The sequence below is a fragment of the Mus caroli genome, unplaced genomic scaffold, assembly GCF_978045245.1.
Source record: "Mus caroli unplaced genomic scaffold, Mus_caroli_1 scaffold_9, whole genome shotgun sequence".
Classification (NCBI taxonomy): Eukaryota; Metazoa; Chordata; class Mammalia; order Rodentia; family Muridae; genus Mus; species Mus caroli.
Genome location: NW_028227264.1, coordinates 56,565,533 through 56,582,956, shown reverse-complemented (window position 1 = coordinate 56,582,956; position 17,424 = coordinate 56,565,533). Strand labels below are relative to the sequence as shown.

Genomic DNA, 17,424 nt, shown 5'->3' with positions numbered 1-17,424 from the left:
TCAGACTAAGCAACAAATCAAAACAAACTTCTGTAGTTCTCATGTGGTGGTTTGAATGCAAATGGCCCTCATAGGCTCATATAGTTGACTCTTTGGCTCCTAGGTGGTGAACTGTTTAGGAAGGACTAGTAGGTGTGGCCTTGTTAGAGAAGGTATAGTATTGGGGTAGGCTTGGAGGTTTCAAAAATCCATGTCAGGCCTAGTCTCTCTCTCTCTGCCTACTGCTTGTGGATCAGATATAAGCTCTTAGCTAATGCTCCAGCAGCCGGCCTGCCTGCCTACTGCCATTCTTCTTAGCGGACTCACCCTCTGAAACTGTAAACAAGCCCCCAATTAAATGCTTTTTAAAGAAGTTCCCTTTATTATGGTATCTCTTCACAGCAAAAGAAAAATAATGAAGACATGCGAAAATGGTTCAGTCAGTAAAATGTTGACTGTGTAAACATGAGAACCTAAGTCTGACACCCAAAACCCACATAAAAAAGAACCAGTATGGTGGCACATACTTGCAGGAGGCAGAGCCCTGGGGTTCACTGTCCAGTCAGCATAGGCTACTCAGCAAGCCATAGGCTAATGAGACTCTGACTTATAAAACAGGGTACAGAATATCTGAAGAACATATAATAACAGAGGCAAAAACACTGTGCTTTATCTCTAATGGCAGGAAAGTCTCTACAAATAGCGTAGACACACAGAGAAAGGCTGCCCTTGAAAGGTGCTAAGCAAGAGTGCCACCAGTCCCCTACTCTCTCCAACCTTCTGCACCCCAGTAGCTTAGTAGGTAGAACTTGGTAAAGCATCTGGCAGTTTGCTTCGTTTCAGAATAACAAGGTTTTTATTTTATTTTCAAAACAGGGTCTCAATATGTAGCTCTGGCTATCCTGGAACTCTAAACCAGGCTGGCCTCTAACTCACAGAGAGTCTGCCTCTGCCTCACAAATGCTGGGATTAAAGACATGAACCACTATGCCCCACCAGAATAACCAGCTTAAATATTTTGCTCCTCATTACTAAACAGTTTTCTCAGAGGCAGTTTAATGCCACAGAAACACATGAGATTTGAAGTGTCAGGATCCAGGTTTCCCTTTCACCTTACCAGCCACTGGCTAATTTGTAAGGAGATAAGGGTCTTCTGGTTTCAAATGGTACTTCTGAAAAAAAAAAGGAAGAGAAAAATAGCTTGCTTTTTCCACAAAAGCTGTGGAGATTAAATAACATGACACAGGAGAAAAATCTAATGAAAGATATCCAAATATTTCCCACTGTCCAAGATTCTCTAACTGGAGGCTGAGCAATCTTAGGTTTGTCTATAGTCCAGAGATTGTTGTAATTCTAACAAATTCAATTTGAGACTCAAAGGTCCCACAGCTCCTCCTCATATGATGAAGTGTATCAGAATCCACAGCAGTAGCTATGGTGTGGACACAGAGCAGGTCCCCAGAGACTCTGGGAAAGTTGGCTTAGATCTACAGAAGCCACTCTGCACTTGAAATCTCATATTCCTTAGCAGTTTATGAAATGTATCAGGATAGTTTACACAATAAAGAATTCTTCCTAAACTGCAAGAATAGCCCCCAAATTGTTCCTTCAATGCCTGCCACCATCATTTCTAACAGAAGACAACAGGGCCACTTTCTAAAACCTCCACTTAAGATCCCATGATCCTGAGCCTTGCCTCAGAGATTTTAGCCCAGATAGTGCTTTTACAAAGGCTCCATTATCATGACTTCTTTAGATCCTGCCAAGTGTGAGCCAGTTCTTAGCTGGCTCTGTAACTACACAGCAGTGGCCAAAGCCATTTGCAGCAACCAAACAGCAACAATTCTTTAAGAACACCAAGCTGAGAGTGGGGGTATGGTAGTACCCACCTTTAATCCCAGCATTTAGGGAGGTGGAGGCACGCAGATTGAGTTTGAGGCCAGTCTAGTCTATAGAGTGTGTTCCAGGACAGCCAGGGCCACACAGGGAAACCCAGTCTTAAAAAAAAACAAGTGGGGATTGGGGATGGGGTGGGAGAAGAGAACCAAATGTTAAAAATACTCAAACAGCAGAATAGTCCTAGGAGAGAATAACTCTGTCATCCAAAAGGATGTGCCTGCCCTGAATGGGGCTGACAAGAAAATGATCCTTACAAATTGCTCTAGGACGAGACAGTCTCCAGAAGGTACAGCATGTTCTCACATGAGGATGGGCTCTCACACATAAATCCTAATTCTTTATGGGTCTCTCCTTAACAGCTTACAATTCCCAGCAGTGATTTCTGATGCTGAAACCTGTCAAGATCTACGTTAGTTTATTAGATATGACCATGACACAGGGGTCTCAGATGAAAAATCCTCGTCCTACCTCAACCTACAACCTATAACCTATATATGAGGTTATAGCCTATAACCTCATAAGCATGAAGAAATGGTTTTTGGTATTTACAGTTAAGTTACAATGGAGTAAGTTGGATCAGCACTGCATTAATGTGATACCTCCCCATAGTTAGGTGGCTTGGAGCATCCTGCAATATGAGGACCTGCCCTGAGTCTGTCGGTCTGTTCCTTTCTCTCCCTTCTTTCAGCAGGGAACTCGCTGTAAGGCCTAACTAGCCTCTAGTTTAGAGTCCCCCAGATGCCTGGACTGCAGTTGGATGCCACCTTACCTAGCCACTGATGTCTCTTCTAATCTTTACCATATAAACTTGAATAGCTTTACTATTCTGTTTCTTTCAGACAATATTTTTTCAGTCTCACATGGACAACCCCCACAAAATCCTACTATAGCTCAATTTGGCTGAAAAATTCTCTTCTTTCATCTTCTCACCACTGTGTCTGTCTGCGTCCTATTCACAAGACATGGCCTCTTTATGTAATCCAAGATACCTTTGAACTCTTTAAAGAGCCCAGGCTGGCCTTCATCTCATGATTCTCCTGTTTCAGTTTCTTCACTGATAGGATTACAGAAAAGCACCACATTGCCTATCTGTTTGTTTGTTTGCTTTTCTTTTTCTCTAACACTCTTAAAAACCTGCGTAAGGTCCAGTGAGAGGGCTTAGTGGGTAAAGGCACTTGCTGCACAAAGCTGGCAACCTGAGTTTGATCCCTGGAATCTAACTAAAAGCGGGGGTGGGGGAGAAAGAGGGAACCAGCTCTGCAAAGCTGTCCTCCGACCTGTGCACATGAACCATGCTCTGCACATCCAGAAATTCATCATGCACATACACAATAATAGTAACGTTTTAAAATCCTGCATGATAGATGGGGTACACCCTAGTGAGTAGTAGCTTCTTCAACTAACGAGGTGTGTGTGTGTGTGTGTGTGTGTGTGTGTGTGTGTGTGTGTGTGTGTGTGATATGCTCGGGATTGGGATTGAACCTAAGGCCTGTGTAAGCTAAACACACATCTTACCACTAAACGACACTCTAAGACCCTAGCTAGCTTGTCTAAGGATCAGTCCCAAATTAGGTAAAATCCTTGTAGTGGACAGTTACCACGTCCTGTAACCCATTTCCCTATTTCTCCTTAGGGAAGAGTGAATATGGAAACCCTGAGAGTTGAGGATATTTCCTAGTGGTAGATTACTTCCCTGCCAAGCACAGTGCCCCCAGGTTCAATCTCTAACACTGGAAAACAAATAAACAAATGGGAGAAAGTTTAATAAATAGGAGGGGAAAGCCCTGACTTCAGAGACAAAGGATGAGCACATACATGTCCAAGTAAGGTTAGACAGACTTTTCTGCTCCCAATATGGGAATCTTAAGACAAATAAGAAGCATGAAGCACAGCTGGAGCTGACTCAAGTGAGACAACCTCAAGAGGCCAACTAAGAGCCCTAGTCTTTCTTTTGTCCTAACCTACAGCTTTTTACTAAGTTCCTTTCTTAGTTTATGTTATGAAAAATTGTCTTTTGTTGTTTACAGTCAGAACAAGGGACAGCAGACAATAGAGTGCTAGAGACAACAGAAGCACTTGTGTACCTTTGTGTACAGTACTAAGCTTTAAAAAGTACAACAGAAGCCTCAGAGCCCAAACCTCAATCTCCCAGGATTTCAGTTAAGCGACTAATAGAGAGCATGTCTTAGTTACTTTTGCTGTGATAAAACACCATGACTAAAGCAACTTAAGAAGGAAGGAAGCCGAGAGAGCGGTGTGGGCATCTCAAGTGTCTTGATAGCAGCCATGCATACTGCTTTTGGTGGATTCTGACCTTACACCTTAAATCCCTGCTAAGGAACCTAAGTGAATCAGAAGGTGGTTCCCAAGGTGCATAGGATTATAGCTAATAGGGTAAAACTTAGGTTGCAAAGGTTACAGGGGAAATTAACACTTTGTTGTTGTTGTTGTTTTTCTATATTCTCTGCATGTATAGAGAGTAAGGCTATACTTGAGAAACATAAAATCTTAGGCCTTAACCAGGTTTCATTGCTATTTTAGCATGAAATACCTCTATTTAAAGGGAATATTATCTTGGGCTGGAGAGACCATTGGCTGCTCTTTCAGAGGACCCAAGTTCAATTCCTAGTATCCACAACTTTTTCTAACTTTAGTCCCAGAGGATTCTTCTCATGGCCTCCTTGGATGCCAGGTATGCACACAGTACAGTATACATGCAGGCAAAAGAGCCATATACATAAAATAAATAACAAAAAGATCTTTTTAAAGTGGTATTATCCCGATGATGGTAATCTTCACAGCAAATATTTTTAATTATACTAATGTTTTTCCTCTGAAAGTGGGTCTACTGTGTAGCTCTGGCAACCTGGAACTCACTATTGTAGATCCATGTGACAGCTTCTGCCTTCAGAGTACTGGAATTAAAGGCATAAGATCCTGTCTTGACTTTATTACACTAGAATTCTTAATTCTCAGTTGCTATAAGGCTCCAATCAGAGATCTTTTCTTTTCCCACATCCTCAAAATCTTCCCTAGCTTTTTATCCTGCCTCACCGTTGTAACTTCACCAAAGAACCACTATCTACACTCCTCAAACAAGACTGCTCATACGAATGATTCCATCTCAGAATCCAAAAAAGACTATACCCTTCACTGATCAGTCTATATTGTATTCCAAAACAAGAACTATGCTGATAGCCTTCTAAGCACTACCAACCCTCCCAAAATATCCTCCAATATTCCATTACAGGCAATGGCCTGCCACTCTGATGGTCTAGGCACCATGCCCTTAAAAAGTCTCTGAATGAGAAAACTGAAGAAATGAATGAATATTTGATTTTTTTTCTAAAACTCTGCATGAGGACAACCGGTATTCAACTCAAGCCTGAGGTTAAGTAAGGCTAGCTTTACAGGCTCTGAAACACACAAAGAATAAACTGAGCTAGAGGGAAGGCATAAATCAAATTCCCAAAGGTCGCCTATTAGTTAATTACAGGCTTAACACATATCACTTTTATGAAACTCTGTTTCTGTTATTTTAGGAAGAGTAGCTACCCAGGGAAGTACCCAGTGCCTTGGAGCCAGCCAGCAAGTCCATCTGTGCTGGAGATATAATAGACACTTAGAAGTTGCTTTTGCTAAAAGAAATTGACTTCTTACCTAAGCTCATCAGATAAAAATCAGGATGAAGCCTGGTGTCTCTGCCTCCATTTGTGCCTATCTCATCTGTAATCTCAGCACTGGGGAGTCTGAGACAGGAGGATCATTTAGAGTTCTAGGCCAGCTGGGGTCACATAGTGAGTTCCATGCCAGCATGAGCTACAGAATGAGGCTATCTCAAAAAACAAAAACAAAAGTAAACAAACAAAATTCTACCATGATCTATATTAAATCTAACGTTATACACCAATCCCTAATGAACACCATCATTGTTTCTATCTTAGAATGAATTCAGAATTGATTTATTTGTATTTATGTGTATGTTCCTGTCTACTTAGGTACATGTTATGCAGATGCTCACCGAGGCCAGAAGATGGTGTCAAATGCGCTGGGGCTGGAGTTACAGATGACTGGGAGCTGAGGTATGAGTGTGAGAATCTGAATTCAGGTCCTCTGGAAGAGTAAGTGTTCTTAAACCTCTGAGCCATCTATCCAGCCCTAAATTTCAGTCATGATAGAGAACAGAAGACAAATAAGGCTCTTATATTCTATGCTATAAAAGTACATTTGTACTTCATCTTGTAGAAAGGAATCTGTCTACAAAATACTATAAGCAATCCAGTACATCACATGACGGTTTGCTCTGAGGAATGCCAGGCTCACGAGCCTTGGTATACACAAAACCCCTCTACACAGACATGATGTGAAGAAAATGTAGGAGGCAGAAGAAGAGAAGCGCCAACACCATGCATACCAGAGGGGCAAGATTGCCAGGGCACTCCGGTGGAGTCAGCTTGTGAGGCAGAAATGCCAAAAAGCTGCTCATGAGAAATGAATTTCTAGGACTCTCCTCCTGGAAGTCTGACGAAAGTCAGCTCTCCAGTTTGGGTCAGTTTGACAGGCGGAAAGCCTGGAAGCTGTTCACGAGGATAAGAGTTCCACAAAAATCCCCCTCCTGGAGTTTTGGCGTTTTCCCCTAACCCATAAAATCAAATTTCCACTGCGTTAGTCTGATGTATAGATTCACGTGCACTCTATTACCATTACCTTATAGTAAATGCCTTTTAAGATTGTACTCTAAATTAGCTAAAGCCTCTCCCAGCTTTCCAAGGTCCCAGATGGCAGCAAGGAGTTTAACCTATTCAGTAACTAATTAAGCCCTACCATAAAACAATAAAACACAGCCATTAAGAGACTGGGAATCTCACTGAGATAGAAATCTTTACTACAGGTTACATTCCATGTCAGGAGTGAGTTAATATACTATCCTGATAAGTAAGAAAGTCTCCAGACAAGATAAAGTTTTACAAGACCTAGAATTTAGAGCTCCGTGATACCCCATTATTCTTGAGGCCTGTCAAAGAGTTAAACCCCCTGGTGCTATTAACTCTAAAGTGTGAAATTCCTGCCTGGCATTAGGCTTTTCCCAGGCAGGGCTTGTTATCCCTAATGTAAACATTTAACTAGTTCCTGCAAATTCTTTTCTGTTGTATCTGGTAAATTTCAGTGTACCTTGTCTTACTTGTGATTTGTAGCTCCTGATAATTCGCTGTAATATAATAGTCTCATGTTTTACCAGAAAATTACATTCAGATTCTGCACAACCTCTCCTGTGTGTGTCTGTCTGTCATTCCATCTGACTCTTTGCCCATCTGCTCGAGAGAATCTGTTAAACGCAGACAAAGAAACCAAGAAGGTCTGCGCACAAGATAACCTCAGACCTCACTGTCTGGCAGTGTCGATTCTCTATCTAGTAGGCTAGTTGGATTTGGCTAGAGGAAAGCATGTCTTTTAGACATGCATGTCCGTTAGCTTCCCAGACTGTATGGGTTAAGGAGTGTAAGGATTCTGCTTACTCACTTTGCAACGGCTGGTATAAACTCTAGTATACCAGTTACAACTTCAAAGACTAAATCACATGACTCATGACACAGCTATAAGTCATACAGCCACAATTTTACAAGCCCCACTGATCCCCATCTCCACCCCACCTCATAGCACTAGGGCTACAAGTGTAGCCAGTCCACCTTTTTATGTCATGCAAACTCTGGTCTTCTCACTTATACAACAACTCCCACCCCCAGACAGGGCTTCTCTCTGTAGCCCTAGCTGTTCTGGAACTCACTCTGTAGACCAGGCTGGCCTTTAACTCACAGAGATCTGCCAACCTCTGCCTCCCAAGTGATGGAACTAAAGGTGTGCATCACTACACCCACCTTGGCTAATGACCTTTTTAATGTTCTTGAATTCTGTTTTTAGATATTTATATTCATCAGAGAATAATCCCTAATTTTGATTTTTTTGCTGTGTCTTTATCTGGTTTTAGTAACAGAATAATACTGGCTTTGTAAAAAGAATCTGGTAACATTTCTTCCTTGTTTGTTTTATTGGCTAATTTGAAAAGTGTTTGCTGTTTAAAGGTCTTGTAGAATTCAGTAATAAATCCATCTAGACCTGGAATTTTGTAGTTGGAACATTTTATTATTATTATTATTACAGATTCGATTTTGTTCCCTGTTATGAAGCTGTTTGAATTACTTTGTCTCATTTTGTTTTAATTTTGCTAGGTGATATGCATCTGTAAAATTCATCCACTTTTGAGTTTTCTAATGTATTGGGATATAACATTTTGAGATATGTCCTTATGGTGTAGATGGTTGCTTCTCTCCTTTGGCAGCTTGCATAGCACTCCCCTCTCCTATGAAAGCTGTTCCTCGGGAAGGAGGCTTCCAACTCAGATTCAGTCAAATCCTTTGAGGGTTATGTCCCGAGTGCATGGTGTCCAGCAATAGGGGCTTACCTTTAAATTCTAGGAGGTAAGGAGGGGCAATGGTACTAGCCTGTATCATTTTAGAAGATGGACTTTTCTGACAAATGGAAATAGACAGATAATGCTTTAAAAGAAATATGGTATTATGTGTTTTTGACTAGGCAACTGAGACTATTAGTATTCAGTTATTATTGAAAGATGTGCATTAATTCCTGCTATTCTGTTGACTTAATACTACTTGCTGTCCTGTTGGTTTAGTTACTGTTAATTCTTTTCAGTGTTTGTCCTTCTCTTCAGTCTGAAGAACTCTACAAGTATCTTCTATAGAGTTTAATTCCTTTAGAATGCTTTTATTGTGAATTTTTTTCTCCTTCCATACTGACAAATAGTTTATGCAATATAGTAGGTTGAATTGGCAGCTGCTGTCTTGAAATATATCATTTCAAGTCCTTCCATAGTTTCTGTTATATTTCTCTCTTCTAGCTTTTAACGAACTTTATTGTTCTAGATATGTAGTGTTTTAACTATAACATAACATTGGAAGGAGGTTCTTTTTTGCATTTGTCTGTCTGGTACTAGCAATCAATGTATCTTGTACCTATATGTACATTTATTTTCATAGATTTGTGGAACTGCCTGCTATGATTTTACTGAAAATGTTTCCCTAAAGACTCTGACAGCAAACCAACTGCCTGAAGAAAGCAGAGACAAGCTGCCTAGAAGAGCTTTAGGCTCCCTGAATCATTTGAAGGGACACTTTCCACCCTGTGGAGCTGCCTGCAGGCTGTGCAGTGTGCTCTAGGTTTCTAGCTCTGTGCTCATGTTTCTAACCATGGTGGGGTGGGCTTTGGTGAGGTGGTTATGAGTCATTTCTGCTCCTGTAAGTAACTCTTTACCCATATTCCTGTAAGTAAAATGTTTCCCTAAATCTTTAGCAGGAAATTCTCCTTCTATGGCCACGACTGAATATTCCAATTCCATTCCACCTTATTCCCAAGCCAATATATTCTGTCATCCCTCTGATCCATTTTATTCTTGAGGCATCCACAAAGTTTTTATTCAACTTAGTAAATACGACTTCCAGTATTTTTGGTTTGCTTTTTTTTACTTTTTGTTTTCAGTACTTGTATCCCTTTACTGAGGTCCAGTCTCATTTTCTGTATTGCCCCTGCCCCACATTTATAAAGCTTTTTTTTGTTTGCAATTCATTCAGGGGTTATTAATATCTTCTTTCTCTTTAAACATACTTATCACACTTTCTAAGTATTTGAATGGGATTTCATCTAATTTACTGTCATTGCAGGGAATTGCAAAAGATTAGCAGCAAGTCGTGCTGCCTTGGATTTTAGGCTTCTCATGGTTTTTGTTTGTTTTGCTCTTAAGTGAGATTTGTATATATGGGGGTAGGCTGCTGAATTTTTTTTCTTAAATAATCTTTCCCTCCCAATAAAAGCATTTACAATATTTAAGAAGGACTAAGCTATATAGTAAAGTTCAGATATAATGTTCCTTTCTTACAACAGTGTTGGGGCAACCAAGCTCAATTCTCAATATTCTCCAAGAACAGAAAATTATTATTGAACTCAATCATTGTTAAAGGATAGTCCCACTGTGAAAATAAAGTAACAATTCAAAAAAAAAAATCACCCAGTAAACAAACTCCTTTTAGGAAGTAAAGAAACAATAGTATAGTATGCAACAATCTACTACTACAAATTCGAGTGGAGGCAAAAGGAAAGAAAGTAAGGCCCATGGTTAGCAGTGAGTTGGTAGAAACAAAGTAGAGCAAAGAGTAAAGAGGAGTGGGGAACAGGAAGGCAGGCAAAGATAGAATGGAACGAGTGTGGTAGCTGGGGACACACCCTAGTTGGCACAGTGCTCACATAGCATCCAGGGCCCTGGTTTCAATCCCTAGTACTGTACAAGCCAAGTATGACAGTGCACTCCTATGACCTGAGACCTTAGGAGGTAGAGGCAGGAGAAGGACCAAGAGTTCAAGGTCCTCCTCAGCTACACAGCAAATCTGAGGCCAACGTGGGATATATGAGACTTTATCATAAAATAAAACAAGGAAAGTTAAAAAATATGCTAGCAGATAACTTAAAAGTCTCATGTATCAGGAGGCTGAGCTATGGAGACTCCACAAACCCACTCAGACTATGCTCTTTGGAAAACCTATCAAAAGGAAAGTGAAAAAGCATAAAAGGAAGGGGAGAAGAGGAAGAGGAGCAGTGATGGTGGCCTTGGTGGCAAGATGGGTCAGTGCTTAAAGGAGCTTACAGCCAAGCCTGGTGAACTGAGTTTGATTCCCCAGGATGCATAAAGTGAAAGAAGAGAACTGACTCCTACAAATCAGTCTCTCACTCCCACACCAGCACCACAGTATGCCTGTGTCCATACATACTGTGTTGATTATTTTTGTCAACTTGACACAAGGTAGTCATCTGAAGAGAGTTGAGAAAATGCTCATCAGATAACCTGCAGGCATGCCTGTGATTGGTATAGAAGGGCCTGGCCTAGTTGGGGTAATGCAATCTCTGGGCAGGCTGTCCTAGAATATATAGGAAAGCTAGCTGAGCAAGACAAGAGGAGCAAGTCAGTAAGCAGTGTTACTCCATGGTCTCTGCTTTAGCTTGTAAAATAAAAAATAAAAAAAAAGATACAAAGGAAGAAGAAAAAACAGAATAAAAGTCTGGGATATAGCTGGCCTGTCAAATTAATATAGGTTATTAAGCAAAGAAAGAATATATGTGAGTGGGAGAGAGCTGCATGGATACAGTTATAAAGTCTGAGTGTAGTCTCACCTGCAAGCTGGTTCCAGCATCCACTCTCTTGGCTTTCCTTTATGGGCTCAAATACTAACACATCCCTAGGCAATCTTTTGTGAGGTCTGGTCACAGATACTAACTAGTCCTATCAATCTTTCCTGGGCTGAGTCACAAATGCTAGTCACACATCAGGGTGGTTCTTCAGGGGTCAGGCTGAAAGGCTATTGTTACCTTGGGACAGTCTTTTGCAAGGTCACATCACAGTACTCAGCAATCTTGAAGGGGTTGGTTTATAAATGTTGGTCACATCTTTGGTCATTCCTTCAGAAGTCTGGATGTGAATGCTGGATTTGTTCCTGGGAGGCCATTACCATGATGAAGGCCAGAGTGAGTATGTATGTAGGTATGTATGTATGTATATGTGTGTGTGTATACACACACACACACCTACATACATATTCCATGTTGAGAACGAGAAGGTATCTTCTACTTGTGTTGACTGCAGTGTCTGTTTACTTTGTCCTGAGGTCTATTTTACCTGACACTTCAATGTCTGGTATTAATAAAGTATCCCACAAGTTATTTTAATTGCTATTATCATAATGTATCTTTTCCCATCTTTTTACTTCCAATTTGCCTATACTGTTATATATACAAGGTGAATTTCTTGTACAAAGCATATATCTGGGTCATTTCTTAAAATCTACATAATCAAAATCTGTGTCTTAATTAGTGTCTTTAGCCCACTAATAGGCTTTTTCTTCCCTGATTCGGGGATACAGTAACATAAATGTTAGACCTCTTTCTTTAAACAGTTCCATGGTTCCCTGAGACTTTAAAATTTTATTGGACTGCACCCAATCTCATTTCTTAATTCCTGTTTTGCTGTTAGGCTACAACAAACAAGTAGTTAACTATAGCGTGTACAGCTCACAGTGCTGAAAACATCTGCTAGTGTGGTGAGTGGACTGAAGTCTTCCATGTTACTGGTGAGAAAGAGCATGCCCAGATGACCGTGGCTGACCCGGACTCTGTTACACTAGTGCAGCCTATGTATCCAACACAGGCAGGCCCAGATCTAGTAAAGCTGCACTTACTAAAGCTTTTGGAAAGTTTCTAAAGGACTTGGTTTCCCTCAAACCCCTTTGTTCTGTGGAGACCTCAGCCTGGGCTGCATAAGACTCTTGTCTCAAAAAAAAAAAAAAAAAAGAAAGAAAGAAAGAAAGAAAAGAAAAGAAAGAATTTTCTAATATTTCAAACACAATGAAGTAATAGGACCCCAACAGTATTTTAAGAATAGCTACAAACAACATGAATGATAAACATTCAAACTCAGCAACAAAGACAATAGCTCCTGTATTTTAGATCTCATCAGATGCAAGTGGACCAATCTGCATTAAAATACAAAACCAAGCAAGCAAGCAAACAAACAAACAAACAAAAAACCCAGGGGTTGGAGAGGTAGTTCAGTGGTTAAGAGCACTGGCTGCTCTTCCAGAGGATCTGTGTTCAATTCCCAGCACCCACATGGAGGTTCATAACTACATGTAACTGCAGTTCCAAGGGATCTAACGTTCTCTTCTGGCTTCTGAGGACAATACACGGCAATGGTACACTTACATACACACACACCATACACATAAAATAAAAATAAAAACTTTGCCAGGCAGTGGTGGTGCACGCCTTTAATCCCAGCACTCGGGAGGCAGAGGCAGGTGAATTTCTGAGTTCGAGGTCAGCCTGGTCTACAAAGTGAGTTCCAGGACAGTCAGGGCTACACAGAGAAACTCTGTCTCGAAAAAACAAACAAACAAACAAACAAACAAACAAATAAATAATAAGAACTTAAAATTTAATTAACTCAAAAATCAAATTAGTTAAAAAAAAAAAAGCAATACCAAACCAAACCAAACCAAACCAAACCAAACAAAAAACAGAAAACCTGCTCTCATCCTAGATTTCCTAAACCCTTTTGAGATGTGGCTAATGTTTTTGTTCTGTAGGTCATTTTATGTTACTCATCTTTGTATATCCTAGAAAGGCCCTAGATTCCTAGGTGTCCTAGGATCCTGGATTTCCTTCTGTGCACTACATTGTGACAGCAATCACAGTTTCCTAACCTCTTCCATTTAACTAACTGGCCAGTACTAATTACCAATGCCAACACTATTCAGAGTTCATTGCTCAAAGCTTTATCTACGGCTTCCTGTCCCCCTACTAAAAGTCTGCTTGAGGCTGGAGAGATGCCCCAGGGGTCAAGAGCACTGGCTGCTCTTCCAGAGAACTCAGGTTTGAGTCCTAGCACAAGGTGGTTTACAACCAACTGTATTGCCACACCTTCTGCACTGCAAGCACGTGATACACAGACCTACATGCAGGCAAAACACCCATATACATTTTTTTTATAAAGAGTTGGTAGACTCATTAAAGCTCCAAAATGTACTTCAACATGAAAAAAGAAGCAGGAAAAATATATAGTCCTCTCATGTATGTGCCCACACACACACTAAGCTTCACTGTGGAAATACCTGATCCTGTCACGTGACATAAATAACATCACGATGAGGGGACACAAAACTCCTACTGCTGGAGGCTGGAAAGATGGTTCACCCGTCAGGAGCACTAGCTCAAGACTTCTGAAACTCCAGTTCCTGGGAACCCAGGGCTCTCTGAGGGAACTGCACTCACAGCGTCCATACACACACATGCAAGCAAGACACCTACCACAACCACCCACCACTGGACAAGGTTTAACATTAGAAAACAGGTTGCATAATTCTTGCTTTAAATAGCTTAAGGCATTAAGCTCTGAGTCCTCTGGAATACATTAAGGCAACAGTTCTGTAGGCAACGTAAATGGTCTTCCTGAATTAAGAAACCATAGCTTAGAGCAGTTGTAAGAACTGTAAAATCAACAAGTGGTTTGACACGTTTTTCCTACTATTTTAATGCAACCCTACTCAATAATATGGTCTGAACTGAGGCATGTCTCAAGAACAAGTGTGTTACTGAAAATACACTTGCAGAATTAAGCTCTGCTCTCCCATTATGGCTTTCTAAGGTTGCTGAGTTTCTCCACCCAAAGGAGAGGCTGAGCCCTCCCAGGGAAGGAGAGAAAGCTCACTTCCAGAACCCGTACTTAGCAACATAAAGAACTACCAAGGAGAAGAGCCACTTGGCTCACACAAAGGGAGAGGATGCAAATGCTAAAATCAATATAGTGCCATCTCATAATAAACAAACAAGCAAGTAAGGGCACAATCCTGATGGATTTTTTTTTTTTCTCTAAGACTGTAGAGCACACTGTAGAGCACAGAGCAGCTAAAGAACTAAGGTATGTCAGGGCTGGGGATATTACCTCAGGGGCTAGAGTACTTCCCTTACATACATAAAGCCATGGACTTGACCCCCAGCTCTGCAGAAACCCATGAAAAAACGGGCGAGACATGCCTTTAATTAGCATTCAAGAGGAGGATGAGAAATTCAAAAATCACCCTTGGCTTACTTAGTTTAGATCCTCAGTTGCTTTCCGTTCTTGGTTACTATGGCTACAATAGTAAGTTCAAGGCTGGCCTAGACTATGAGACCCAGACTTAAAAATACAAACAAAGCAAAACATCCCACAAGGCGATTTCCCTACTTCAGAAGCAGACATAGGCCACGGCAATTTAGAAAGTGCCACCAGAGTTTCCCTGTTCATGATGGCACTGTCTTACAGGAACTTTAGGACCCAGGGTTGCTCTTAGTCATTAAGTCCTAATAATCAAGTCAAAATCCTGTCTCAAAAAACCCAACCAACCAAACTCCCTATGAATGAAAAGTCCACACTACAGCTCTCATTCAAGAACTATTTTGGGGCTGAAGAGAGAGAAGGCTCGGTGGATGAGAACGTGAATCTTCCAGAAGACCCCGTTCCATCCCTGGCTCCCAATTCAGTCAACTCACAAACCCCCTGTAACTCAGACTTAGGGGCATCCTCTGGCCTCTGTAGGTACCTGCACTTACATGCTCATGCCCACAAACATACATATCGTTAAAAAGAAGAAAAGAAATACTGGGAAGGCCACCATAGTTTTACCGAATTCTTTACATACAGGATAAGAATGTCAATTTCTCCTTTAAGTGTCTGTCTTTGATGAAATAAATAATACAGTCACTCTGGGAGAACATTTCATCCATTTCTTTAAAAGGCAAACAGAAAATTACTATACAGACTGGTCAGTTTAGACATTTAGACATTTATTTTACAGAAAGGGAAAACATGATCATGTTCACACTAAAACCTGTGCATGCCCCTCCACACTAACATTATTTTTAATTTCCTAAAAAAAAAAAAAAAAAAAAAAAAAAAAAAAAAAGCAAACACCCAAATGTCTTTCAGGTGAAGAGTACAACAAACTGCTGTACATCCATATGATTACTCAGCAAACTCTGGCACACGAAAGGAAGACTGTGTAACTCCACTTATCCGGGATACTGAAAAGTTAAAACAAGCAAGAAAAATGGCGGTTGCCAGGAGCTGGGGGAATAAGGAATGGAGAACTGTTCCCTGTGTACAACAGCTTCAGTTTTGTAGATGTCTGAGGGCAACAGTAGTGTACCAATATGGATGTACTTAATGCATAAAAACGCGGGGCGGGGCGCACGTGGTGGTCACATCTGTAACCCCAGCACTCAATAGTCCACACATCCTTTTTCCAGGTGGACAATGTCCATGGCCAATACAATAATTGCTCCTGATGGTTGTACAAATTCTTAGCTCTTGATACTCTTCCTAGGTGCTTGGAACCCAATGGTAAGTGTGCGGACAGTACCCCCGCTACATCCCAAAGCAATCAAGCTTGAGCACATGATATTATGTTAAACACTGCTGAGTTAGAAGTATTTTTTCTTGAAATACCATTTGTTCTGAAGGAACATCAAAAAAAAAAAAAAAAAAAAAAACCCAACCAACAGTGTCTTAGCAGACATTTCCTTGAAACTAAATTTTGGGGACAACTGACAATATTTTGTTGATAATGAGAAAAGCTTCAGGATTTCCACTGAACATTGCAATGCTGGAGTGTGAAGTCTGTCGAGTCTGACAGCTTCCTGGATAGTTAAGAACTGAATGAAACCGGTGGTGATGTTAACGAAACTCACTTAGAGATATTAATATGCTGTGTTAGCATCCAGAATCTTCCTTACTAGGGTAAGCCAGTAAAAATCCATTACGATGAGTAACAGTTCCATTCAAATACAAGACAGTCTGGGGAATTTTCATATAACTGTGAGCTCGGGTTTCATATTAAAACTAGCCTTTGAAGAAACATCTTCTGAACTTCTGGCGGAATCATACAGAATACCCACAAGTATTTGGAAAAGCCATTCGAATATTTCTCTTCATCTATTTAAAATCGAATTTCTTTTAAATAGTTCATTCAAAACACATCACAACAGACAATGCAAAAGGGGAACCCAGCTGCTTTTTCTATTAAGTCAGACGTGGAAAGGATCTGTAAAACATGTATCAGGCTGTTCATCTTAACTTTTCTGTTTAGGGTATGCTATTTTCATTCAATTGAGTTATGCATGTTAATAGATCACGTATCATTGAACGAATAAACATTTTACACGTCCGTTTTCATTTCTAATATAACAAATGTATTGGACTGCGTGGCCCTGAGACCCTCTGATCCGTTCTTCTTGTCGGTAGAATGTAAAGTACTTTTAGCCAAACCCTGGGACAGCATCTGCCCTTACACCCCTAGGCCGCACAGGACAGCTCAGCAGGACCACGAAGGCCTCTCCCGCCTCGGGCTTGGGCGGTGCGTGTCCGGGCCTCTCGCCAGCCGCAGGCCGCGCGGAGGCGAAGGTTGCCCGCCCGCCCGGCCCGGCCCGGCCCTGAAGAGGCTCGGGCAGCGGCGGGTCGCAGAGCGCGCGCGCGCCCGTACCTGTTGGTCATTCCGGCCGCCACGCCCAGCATCTCCGCGGTCCACGCCGGGTCAGTCTGTGTCTCAGTCCCCGCCGCGGCGGCCGCACCCTCTTCCCTCGCTGCAGCGGCGAGCAGTCGATTTGAGGGCCGGTCCCAGGCAGGAAGGGGGCGGGACGAGGCGGCCCCGCGGCCACTAGCTGTAGTGGCCCGCAAATGGCGGCGTTGACCACGCCCCGAAGAGCGCCAGCCTAGGCTCGCGAGGGGGCGTGGCTAAGGCCAGCCAAAGCCGGACGAGGGCGGGGCGAAGTTTCCCGAGAGGGCGTGGTTAAAGCCCGCGTGGGTAGGACGGTGCGCTGGGGTGAGGTGTAGACTGGGCGGGGCGGGGAGGGGCGGTAAAGCCCGGAACGGGGCGGAGCGAAGTCAAGGGGCGGAGG

General features: G+C 41.8%; 1 protein-coding gene across 1 annotated transcript in view; it reads right to left on the bottom strand.

Annotated features, from left to right (window-relative positions):
* Positions 1 to 17,206, bottom strand: part of Lims1 (LIM zinc finger domain containing 1) — a 103,640-nt gene extending 86,434 nt beyond the window's left edge. Inside the window, exon 1 of the mRNA XM_021173968.3 lies at positions 17,010 to 17,206. Within this exon, the coding sequence (XP_021029627.1) occupies positions 17,010 to 17,041 (32 nt within the window). The 5' untranslated portion in view covers positions 17,042 to 17,206. The remainder of the gene's footprint in view (positions 1 to 17,009) is intronic.
* Positions 17,207 to 17,424: the final 218 nt, after the last annotated feature.